General features: G+C 35.8%; 1 protein-coding gene across 7 annotated transcripts in view; it reads left to right on the top strand.

The window, feature by feature from the left end:
- The window catches only part of Pde7a (phosphodiesterase 7A), a 141,214-nt gene that overhangs the window by 123,888 nt on the left and 5,089 nt on the right, over positions 1–12,237 (top strand). For all 7 annotated transcript variants that reach the window (XR_010050154.1, XM_063257391.1, XM_063257388.1 and 4 more), the window contains 5 exons: positions 4,727–4,858; positions 5,055–5,146; positions 7,364–7,508; positions 8,337–8,433; positions 9,184–9,264. Coding sequence is in view for 6 of the 7 variants with exons in the window: in XM_063257391.1 (XP_063113461.1) it covers positions 4,727–4,858; positions 5,055–5,146; positions 7,364–7,508; positions 8,337–8,433; positions 9,184–9,264 (547 nt within the window). In the remaining variant the exon portion in view is untranslated. The remainder of the gene's footprint in view (positions 1–4,726; positions 4,859–5,054; positions 5,147–7,363; positions 7,509–8,336; positions 8,434–9,183; positions 9,265–12,237) is intronic.

Here is a 12,237-nt window from a genome sequence, read left to right as displayed (position 1 = left end):
AGGAATCTAGGGCAGCAGGATTGCCTTGAGTTCAAGGCTAGCCTGGGCCACTTGAAAGTTTGAGGCCAGTCTGCACTATAAAGTGAGACCCTGTCTCAAAAAAAAAAAACAAAAGAAAAACCAATTATATCTCTTTTATATCCTGGGCTTTTATTTGGCATCACAGTTTTTTAAATGTTTTCATTAGTTATCAGTACGTATCCACTGGAGCATCTGCTGCATGCTAGGCACTGACCTGGGGACAAAGCAGGAAAGACACTTGTCTCCATGAGCAGTCATTAAACAAATACATATGATTTTGACATAGCCTCTAGTAATTACTGCTCTGGACAAAGCAAAACATACGGTGTTGTGGAGAGTGACTGTGTCAAGTACAGGAACTTACAATTTTAGATGAAATGATCAGAAACCCCTTAAATGGAGGAGTCAGCCATAGAAAAAGCCAGGTGCAGAGGAAGTAGGAATCAGAAAAGCTTAAATAGGTATGTTTAGTGAAAACTTGGTCATTAGCTTTTATACCTTGTGATTTATATGAGAGAGTTTAGGAGCCGGGGGTTTAGGTCAGCGGCACAGTGCTTGCTTGGCAAGCATGAGGTCATGAGTTCAATCCTGGTACCGAAAACAGAGAGAGAGAGAGAGACAGAGAGAGAGAGAGAGAGAGAAACACTAAATGTTGTACTCTTACCTGAGTGGAAAAAAAAAAGAAATATTTTAAGCCAGAGAAATTACTAGAAACATGAAGAAAACCCTTCTCTCATTGTGTGCATCGCCACTGCTTAGTGTTTGATGTCAAGGCTGAATTTACATGGTTTATACATTTCTATTGGTTGAACCTAGTGTCCCTGTGATTTCGTAGTTGTCAGCTGAAGAAATTGCAATTTTTCAGTTTCCTACTTCAATGTTTATCTTCATGCTTACACATAGTTTGAAGTTAGCTGTTGTGTATTCACCGCACAGTATTCTTGTAAAGTTGGTTCCAGAACCCCTTCTTCCCACCATTAGTTCTCTAGTCTTTACATCAAATGGCATTACATTTGCATGTAACCTACACGCTTTCTCCCATGTACATACATTAAATCAAGTCTAGATTGCTTATAATATCTAATGAACGCTATTTAAATAAGTATCATATTCTCCTATTCAGGCAACAAAACTAGTAAGTATTTAGTAGGGACGCAGTTTTCCCCCCAAATATGGTAGATCCATGGTTATTGAATTTATAGATGCAGATCCTGCAGATATGGAGGACCAACTGTTCCTAATTAATACACACTGAAAATAGGCCTAGATAAACCATTTTATATATGAGCCAGGGATTTGGCTGAGTGATGCAGTGCCTGCCTGGCCAGCATGAAGTGCTACATTTGAGTCTCGGTATCCTCTGCCCACACGTTCCAGAGATAAGCAAACCAGCTTGCATATGAGATCTTTAAATATTGCTCTGCTTGTCCCTGGCAGTTGACCTAAGAGCCCATCTCACCACTTCCACCCTACCCCTCTTTCATTTTAGCAAGTCTGGTGATAATTGAATTGTTTTTACTGTAGATGTGCATTTATCCATGCACCAAGTGAATATGTGTCAAATAACATGCTAGTTGCTAGTCTTATTCACAAAAAATGTGAATCAGATAGGAATTTGGACCTCTGAAATGTTAATTGTGGAGCATGTTGAAACTTACTGTAGAAACCACAAGAATGTCAGCGCCACCACCCCCACCCCCGTCTGTTCACTAAAACAATGCCAGCTCATGGTGTACAACTCAGTTATTTCATTAACAAAAAGGTGTTTCTGTATGGTCTTTAGAATTGACTGGCTTTACTGTAACTGTTTTCTCTGGTTTTAGACCTGTAGATTGTACCTGATTTTACTGTGACAGCTTTCAAGACAGAAGCCTCCCTGTGCTTTTCTTTCAGTAAATTCTCCAGACTGACATATGACAGTCTGGACATGAGCTATGGTACACACCTCTAACCCAGCTACTTAGGAGGCTGAGGCCGGAGGATTGTTAAATTCGAGGCCAATCTGAGCAACACAGCAAGACTCTACCTCAAAGGAAAGCATAATAAAATGAAATACGCTGGGAATGTAATTCAGTGGTGAAGCACTTGGCCTAGCATATGTAAAGCCCTGGCTCAATCTCCAATACCATCAAAAATCATAATAAAGCACCTAGATACTTTATAAATAAATATTCTCCTTGGTGAAAGCATCACTTATTTTTTTCCCTTAGCAAGGCATCAATATCTGTTACCTTCTTTTGGGCATCAGATTTTTTTGTTTTTAGACTTAGAAATGAAAAGAAAAAAAAAAAAGAAAAAAAAATTCACTGTACCTTTTTTGTTGTTGTTGTCTTTCTTTCTTTCTTTCTTTCTTTTTTTCTTTCTTTCTTTCTTTCTTTTCTTTTCTTTCTTTTTTTGAGACAGGGTCTCACTGTGTACTTCAGGCTGGCCTTGTAGCCCAGGCTGATCTCAAACTCAACATGATCATCCTGCCTCAACCTCCAGAGTGCTGGGATTACAGGCGTGCACCACCACACATGGCTGCACTTTTTTTGAGTTTAGGATTTTTTTCTTTGTAATTCCTCTTTGGGCTAATGCCTGTTTAGGCCTTCGTTGTTTCCTAGAAGTATTTTCTGTAGCGTATGGGGTTTTAACTTCAAATATGGGTTATTTTTCCTGTTTCCTTACATCATAGCTGCTGAAGTTATTTTGAAATCAACTAAAGTCTTGTGTTAGATTTAGGTACTTATAATAACCATTACAGTGGAGAATCAGCACAATGCTAGCAAACTATTAAAATAGATTATTTTTGTTGAATAAAGGAAAACTCATACAGGTTTCCTATTTTATTGAAAGTGGATCTTGATGATAGCTTTGTACCTACAAGTGAAATTTGACTTTCATATTCATTATCAGATTAACTGATTCACAATGTCTTCTTCACAAGACTTTTATTATCAGATCAGGTACTACCAGGTATTAGAACAGAATAAAAATAACATTTGCTTTTCTAAAATCCACTCTAAAAAGTTGTATTACCATCATTTAATTTTCTTTGTTATAATAGTTTCTTTCTTCTGAAAGATTGTGTTTTGTTTTGTTTTGTTTTGTTTTGTTTTCGGTACCAGGGATTGAACTCACAACCTCATGCTTGCCAGGCAGGTGCTATGCTGCTGAGCTAACTCCCAGGCCCCTGAAAGATTGTTTTTTACAAGCACAATAGTTACTCTATTTTTATAGCCACTTTCTTATACTTTGCCTATGTGGTTTGTTTTCAAACTTTATTTCCACAGAATGTTTAAAACTTCAGTTGCTGCTTCTCATGTTTCTGCTTTTATTGGCTAACTGTTTATGTGATATTTTGTGAAATCAAACAGTTTTATAATAAATCTGATTCTGGATTATTGTATTCACTTCTAATGGCATATATGGTTCCCTCCACTTCCACTCCTAGTTATCACTAGACTAGCACACTTTTTACACCTGGCTTAATAAATTGCATTTATAGGGGCTGGGGATTTAGCTCAGCAGCATAAACGCCTGCCTGGCAAGCATAAAGTCATGAGTTCAATCCCCGGTACCAAAAAAAAAAAAAATTGCATGTATATTAGATGTACACACCCACCTGCCCACTGTTTATGTATCAGAAGAGGATTACCAGATACACCGTGGGCCTTTGGTCATCTTTATTAGTAAACAGTGCTTTTAAAAAATCTGTTTTAAAATACTTTTTCATGAGATATGCATTTTCTTCACCATCTTCTCTGTATTTATTATTGAGCTTGTTTTCCATGTACCAACTCTATATAAAATTAAATAGTACATATTTTCTATCTTCAAACAACTTACAGCATCTGAGAAAATTCATGCCATTAGTGACTTCTGAGATAAGCTTAACATGGAGTTATGAAGAAATGATTTATTTTAACAGAAAGAAATAATTAAATTTGCATCTAAATTTACTTTCCTCTCATGTAAACTTTTTTCAGTTTTCATCTTTGCTTTATAATATGTAATATATGTTAGGTCAGTATCAGAATGTATAAATAAATTACCTGTCTTAGTGATACATGCTCAAAATTTTCACCTTCAGGGTGTAGGATGTAAACATTTGGAGAGTGTTACCCAAAAATAAGCCTAAATCAAAATATGCTCAGATGACTGCTGTCCTGGCAGGACCATGAAGTGCTGTAGGAATTCACACCATTCCTTTGCTGGGCAAGGGGCTGCAGAGCACAAGGAACGTGGTGATGGAGTTGCTTGCAGGATCCCGAGCAGCTTTCTTAAGCATGATGCCGTAACCTTGCCTTTTAGATTGGATCACTGAAATACAGTGACCAATTTGTTAATAGATAAACACCCTCAAAATTACAGTCTTCTGTTTGGTAATGGCTACAGTAATAAAAAATACACAAGCCTTTGTTATTTTGAGGCCACTGTTTCTCAAGAATAATAATTTATACTTTAGCTGCCATTTTAGTAAATATACTAAAATAAAGGAATCTAAGGATGAGCTCTGTAAACTCCTTACAGGCAGGGACACTGATATCTGGGTGTCAGATGGGGGACTGACCGTTTCAGGAAGGTACTTGATGGTTAGTTAATGAACAGTCTGCCTGGGCAAAAAACCAACATGAGATGGGAGAAGAGTCAGTAGCATAACATTGTTCTCATAGCGTAGGGTTTAAGTATGTTTGCAATTAATTACTCTTTTGTCATACTTCAGCTTGCCAATTCTGTAACCCCTTGGGACATCTTGCTGAGCTTAATTGCAGCTGCCACTCATGATCTGGATCACCCAGGTGTTAATCAGCCCTTCCTTATTAAAACTAACCATTACTTGGCAACTTTATACAAGGTTAGTACAACCTTACCATCTACATTTAATGTTTTTTTTGTTCTAGAATAAATGTTTCATGCTTTAAAGAAATGAAAATAGTGAAAATAAATTCTCAATAAATGTTAGAATTTTATCAGATTAATATTACTGACCCATAATTCTTCATGTTCAGAAAGATGCTTGCCATTAAATAACTAAGAAATGTTTCTTGTAGAATACCTCAGTACTGGAAAATCACCACTGGAGATCTGCAGTGGGCTTATTGAGAGAATCTGGTTTATTCTCACATCTACCATTAGAAAGCAGGTAGGTTGGATTAACACAAATTGAATTTGTAGTCAACTATGGAAATTAAGTTGGCAGAGCAATTTATAGTTTTTATAACTATAGTGTTATGTTAAACTGTTCCACAGTTTCCAGGTTGTTAAATTTAATCAATAAATTACAAATTATAAATGTAATTATAAGTTGTTATATATAAAATAATTTTTAAAATGTCAGTTTTAATTATTTAACCCTATTCAGTTGTTCAGTCAGTAATATTTTAATAGATTTTTAAATGAAAGACCATTCCATGAATTTTAGTACTGTAAATTTACATCGGTACTCTAAATATACATCGGTTCAATGATCATTTAGTATTTTTGTATATCGATAGATAGTACATTTTTCCACTTTATACTTAGCTGAATAAACCCATAGGGTAAAATGCACAGGAGGTAAACATTCTCCATAATAAGTAGATTGATTAAAATCTATCTTTGGAAACTTTCAAAGTGGATAAGAAAGTAAACATAATGTTTATATCCTTGAAAACATAGTCTTAAAGACATTTTTGGAGCTATAGGACAAAATAATGAATCAACAGAATAATAAAATATTTTTTAAAATAATGTTAAATAGGCCATTTGGGGAGACTATCCAAAGCATTAATATAAACTAGCCTAACATGATGGGGATGCAGATATCTCACCCCACTGCCATAGCATTGTCCACAAACCAGAGCTTTTCCAGGTGACATGTTGAGAGAAGACTCATTGTAGAAAATGACAGCTGGGCATGGTGGCGCACACCTGTAATCTCAGCACTAAGGCTGAGGCAGGAGAATCACTGTGAGTTTGAGGCCAGCCAGAACTGCATAGTGAAACACCACCTCATGAAGAAAAAAAGGGAGAGAGAGAAAGGGAATGAAGACAGACAGACCAACATGTGGGTCATGCTCCAAGTCAAGCAAAAGGGTGAAGGATACAAATTGATGTTCAGATATTAAAATTTACACTTTTCTTTCCTCTTCCCTTTCATAATTTAAAACTACTTAAAACTGTTTTGTATAATGACTATAAGGAAAAAACTGGACTTTATTTTTTTATTTTTTTAACTCTTTATTTATAGTTACCATTTGGAGTATGACAATACTTAAGTAAAACAATTTCTTGCCATAGTACAGATATAAACCAACTAGCATTTGGATATTTAAATTATATTTTTTTAAGGCAGATTTAAATGCTGCTTCAACATTCAGTTTTTGTCCTGTTGATTAACCTTGTGTAATTCATAGACTTAATAAAAATAAAAACTTTAAAAATACTACTTAATAGCATATTTTATGTTTTTTTCATATGGGGCTTTTACTTAACCAATATTGTGCTTTAATATATTTGACAGCTCTTTAGTTACAGAAAGATTTGCTACTATAGCCTGTTAAAACAAAAGACAGGAAATTTTTTTGTTGTTTTTTTGGTTTTGGGACCGGGGATTGAACTCAGGAATGCATGCTTGCAAAGCAGGCCCCTTTGCCACTGAGCTAAATCCCCAGCCCAAGAGAGGAATTTTTTAAATGTGTTTCTCCTGTTACTTGACATGGGCAGTTTTTTAAATGACATAATATATTTGTTATTTGGGTTAACATGTTACCTTTTTCCTTACAGGTAGAAAATTTGGGTGTTCATATAGATAACTGATTCTTGAGTTTGACATTGAAAATTTAGTCAAATATAAATGTTACTAAATTGTTTAGTTGGAATTTCATTAAAATTTCAGCAGATATCGTAATCAAATTTTCGTCAGAACTTAGTCTAAAGTGGTCAGGTATTGAACAAGCTAGTATTCTCTCCATTTTCAGTCTCCTTTCTGCCTTTCAGATCTCAGACCCCAAAAAGAGAAACCAAAGTCGTTTACCTTCAGCAGACTTTTCCAGCAAAAAAACCCTAGCAAATAATTTTTTCAGACAACATACAATATTGATTTTTTTTAAACAAATAATTCCATCTTGGCTAGCAGGATAAAGGTACTCCTTTTGGAATGTTTGCATATTGGTACAAACTCTCTTGGTTTTAGTTTTGATTACTATGATAGTTATTTAATGCAATCTTTAAAATACATCTTTTGTGATAGATTGTAAATTAAATGGCAGTTACAGTATTTTAGGCCCCTTGGAATTATACATTCTGTAAATTTACAAGAAAAAACAACAATTATTTAATTAAAATTATTATATTTTTCTTTATATATCTCTAATTCTAGGCAACAAATGGAGACTCAGATAGGTGCTTTGATCCTAGCCACAGACATCAGTCGCCAGAACGAGTACCTGTCTTTGTTTAGATCCCATTTGGATAGAGGTGACTTATGCCTGGAAGATGCCAGACATAGGCATTTGGTTTTACAGGTAAACTGGAGCTTGGAAAGATTGTATTTCCAGGGTTATCATGAGAATATTAGAATAAAAATGAAATATTACAGCATATTTTTTCAGAGTGGTTGAATCTGGAGGGAAAACTGAAGAGTTTCTTTCAATTAGTGTTCATGCTTTCTAGAACATCACTGACAAACCTACCGAGAAACCAGTGTTAGTGTTTTGGTATTTTTCATGCTTAAGGTTTCTTATAAAGCCGAGCATGATAGCATACATTTGTAATCCCAGCACTCAGGAGGCTGAGGAAGCAGGATCACTGTGAGTTCAAGGCCAGCCTGAATTATACAGTGAGACTCTGTCTCAAAAAATAAATAAATAAATAAAAGATTTTTGATGAAAAAGAAAATTTCTAATATATTTCCACATGTGAAAAATGGATAAGGAAATAGGTTATTTTTTTCTAGCTTATTAATTTATACTTATGGATAATCCCGTCATAGTGGCTGGCCGTTCGAGATTTCCAAGCATGGATAGCACAGGCTAGCAACCTTATAGTATCTTTGTCAGCATTGCTGGAAAAATAATGGGCAGACCCAGTAGTGTCATACAATTAGTATAAAAGACAATGATTTTCTGTTAAAGTACTTGCTTTTTCTTTCTTTCTTTTAAATTTGTTTGGTTCAGGGGAGTGAACCAAGTATTTCATGCGTGCTAAGAATGAACTATATTTTACTACTGAGCGATATTCCAGCTCTGCTCTTTTTAAAGTGTTCTTTTCCCCTTTATTAGAGTATACCACAATGTAGTACAACTGAGATACTACTTTTTTTCCTAACACAATGTTAATATTTTGTTCGCTAGATGGCTTTGAAATGTGCTGATATTTGTAACCCATGCCGGACCTGGGAATTAAGTAAGCAGTGGAGTGAAAAAGTAACAGAGGAATTCTTCCACCAAGGCAAGTTGCAGGATCAAGTGATAATTTTTCAGTTCATACTTTTGCCTCATATGAATAAAATAAGAACTCAGCCATTCATAAGAGTCTTGGAGTACTTGATATATTAAGCAGCAATTCACAGTAGATGTTCATGTAGTCAGTAATGTACAAATGGAGCATGTTTTGAAAATTAATGGTCCCCTTTTGGAATGATCAGATATATGTATATTTATTTATTAGCATGCGTAGAGTAGGCTAGAAAATGTGCTGCCCGGAAAGCTTTCTCTGAACCTGCTCCATCCCTTGTCATGTGTGGGGGTCTTGGCCAAATAAACACTGCTCTGTGATTCAGAGCTAGTGTGGTCATTTCATGCCACCTTCCTTTTTAAAAATCTAAGTTTTAAACTAATCTGCTGAGAGATTACAGTTGGAGGGAGGAGTAATACCAAATAAAAGTTTTTATTTCCTCCATTTAAATAAATATATCAATTTGGCAACCTTAAACTTTAAAAAAGAAATAATTGAGAAGCCATCCTCTCATGAGAATTAAATTTATTCTAAGGAATAACAGGTGTGGGGCTGGGGATTTAGCTCAGCGGCATAAGTGCCTGCCTTGTAAGCAGGTAGTCGTGAGTTCTATCCCCGGTACCGATAAAAAGGAAAAAGACAAAAAAAAAAAAAAAAGGAGTAACAGGTGTAACAAACACATTAGTTGTATATTTAACCAATAGATATGTTCCATTTTAACAATTCTTTTTTTTTTATTTGTAGGAGATATAGAAAAAAAGTACCATTTGAGTGTGAGTCCACTTTGTGATCGTCAGACTGAATCTATTGCCAACATTCAGATTGGTAACTATACATACTTAGATATAGTTTGTTATAAAGATGCCACTCATTTTATCAAGAAGTAAAATACATTTAAAATATGAAATACTAAAATCACACTCATTTCTTTTTAAAATAATTTAAGAAAATTTACCTTTGTTTTCCTTTGTTCTGACTCCTTCAGTCTATGCCCTGCCTGCCCTTCCCATCTGTCCCCTAGACTGCCATCTCTTGTCCTCCTGCGGAGGCAGTTAGGTCTTCCTCTTTCAGGCTTCTTCTGCAGTGGTTAGATGACTCTCAGACCCTTGCCTCTTCTTTGGTTGTACATTTTAAGGCCTTGCATGCACCTGGAAGCAGCACTTGAGAACTGTTTGTTGAATGAACTAATAGCTGATAGAAAGCACAGTGAAATGCCCTGTGATGGCAGGATTGAAGCTTGTAGGAAAATGTACAAAAGATCAATTACTATTATATGTACCAGGACTCGATTGTAAAGCAGAGAACAGTAAGGAGAAATAGCCCAAGAGAAGAATGTAGTTTTGGTTCCTAGTGTTGAGGGAGCCTTTGAGCATTGGGTTGAGCTTGGTGAAATGTGTACACAAACTTCAGAAAGATAGTTTCTAGAACATCAGAAGATGGTACAATCCTGTGTCATAACACTCAGAAAGGAGACCATGCTCAGAGTCATAATTCTCATGTTGTGATTGCAAAGATCCTTTCGGGGAGGAAAGCAGGTCATGACTGATTGACTGCAGCAGATGAGGAGGTGGAAGCAGGAGAGAGTGACACACAGGTACAGAAGCTGCAGGGAGGTCACACCCTCAGGAATGCCCAGACTGGTGCAGGATGCTGAGATTCTTTTTGGGAAAATAAATCAGTTCACAGACAGATCTGCTCTGTCTTGATTGTTAAGTAGGATGATTTTTAAATACAAAAGAATAGATGAAATGTGGCTGAAAGGAAATTGAACTGAAGATAGATGAATGGGTAGTATGTATACTCACTCGAGCTTCTTTACATAAATGTCTTTTTGCCTGAGTAAATTACTCCCTAGTTTAATATAAGAACTTGCAAGTGAGCTTTAAATATATATATATATATATATATATATATATATATATATATGTATATAGTTTATATAGCAAAAGCTTGGCCCTTTATGAAACTGATCCTCTTGAGATTATGGTTCTGTCAGAGTTGGACATTTCTAGAGTGGATTGTCAGAGGGACAGGAATAAGGTAAATGATGATGGCACTTGACATGTACTGACTCTACAACCACCCTAGGAGGCAAGTGCTATTTTAAGTATTCCTTTTTCAATTTCACAAAGTTTCAGTTTCAATTAACAAGTCTGAGGGCTGGCTTTAGACAGGTCTTTCTAACATCCAATCCGAGCCTCTTAACTAGTATAGTGCAACTAAACAGTGGTTACTCAGAGGCAGGATATTGTCAGTAAATGCAAGTCATGTTTAATATTTACTTCTTTGATATGAGTACTGGTTTTATTGAACAAGTACTGAATAAGAGTAAGGCATCGATGGGTAAAACATACTGTGATTTTTGTGCAAACCAAATCATGTAAGGCTGGTACAGATGATCCACAAGTGGTTGAGCAGCTATGCCTGCCGTCCTAGGTAGAGTTACCCCATACAGCTGGGTCTGCAGCCATGGCTCATGCATTTTTATTAAGTTTATGAGACCTAAATGAAATCGAAGATTGACATAGAACAAAAAGTGACAGCTAATTTGTTGGAGGTAACAGGCAATCCCCAAAGATTTCAACCAGTTGGGACAGCAGTAAGAATTAAGAAAGATGAGCCATGTAAAATCTATAATGATTCTGCGTTTCAGTGCAGAACATCAGCAGTTCATGACTTAACTGTGGCACACTGAAAAGACAGGACTTCAGATTACTAACTTACTAGGACTTGGATGTGTGAGGAGCACTGGAAACATAGGACTTCAGGTTACCAGCTCACCGGGACCTGCATGTATAAGGAAGACTGCCAAAGGCTGCTCTATTCTTTGACTGCAATAATGACATCTATATTGGTTGTGTCTTTCTCTTCACTAGATCACAAGCTGCTTGAGGGTAGAGATTTTGAGATCTTTTCACTGCCGTATTTCAGCTTCCTTAGAACAGTGCCTAGCTTATTGGTCCTCTACCTAACGTGTGCGTAAGGAATGAATCAAAGAAAGAAAGATGTATGGCAGATATCAGATATTCAGATGCTATAATTATATATTTTTAAAAAATTTAACCATCAGACTATGACACTTTCATAACTAAAAATAGTGTGAGCTAGTTGCTTTAAATCCAGTGGTATTTGCATTTTATGTTGACTGAATGGCATCCAGGTTGTCTGTGATCCAATGATCTTTTGCTGTAAGAAAAGTCTTAAATGTGAAGACTTAAAAACTGATAAATAAGCAGTGATAAGAATTTTAGGAAGGTGACATATTTGTTCTCAGTATACATTATGATTTGGTCAGCTGTTTTCTAGGTTGCTTCTTTTGGGCCCTGAGTTAAGTGAGATAAAATATGCACCAGAGTGCTTTATGAAGAATAGTGGTTTATAAACCTAAAGACAGACATAATCCTGAAATGACTGGTTTTCCTTTTTGACCTTGGATTAAGTGAATCAGTTAAATGAGTTGTTTGTAAAATAGAATCTTAATACAATTTTAGTGTTAACTTCAACAATTTTGTAAACCGATTTCCTTTATTTTTAGTTTAATTCTTCTCAGGAGATTTGGCTTTATAAATTGTGAGTTAAAAAAACATTCAACATAGTCCTGACCAGGAGTGAGCCTTGGGTCCCTGAGGGGACAGACTGTGCATCCTAGCTAGCAGCTCACTTCAATGCTAGAGTACAGCCTGTCCTTCCTTCCACTTGTCTTACTGGAACTGTCCCTTGAATTAGGTTCTTAGTATCCTTGAAGAATTGATGTGACCACTGTATGTCTGCTTAAGTAGAAAAATGTGGTTGTTCAGC

The sequence above is a fragment of the Cavia porcellus genome, unplaced genomic scaffold (assembly GCF_034190915.1).
Source record: "Cavia porcellus strain 051 isolate PalLab524CR breed Dunkin Hartley unplaced genomic scaffold, mCavPor4.1 scaffold_10, whole genome shotgun sequence".
In the NCBI taxonomy this organism is placed as follows: domain Eukaryota; kingdom Metazoa; phylum Chordata; class Mammalia; order Rodentia; family Caviidae; genus Cavia; species Cavia porcellus.
This window is presented reverse-complemented; position numbering and strand designations above follow the sequence as displayed.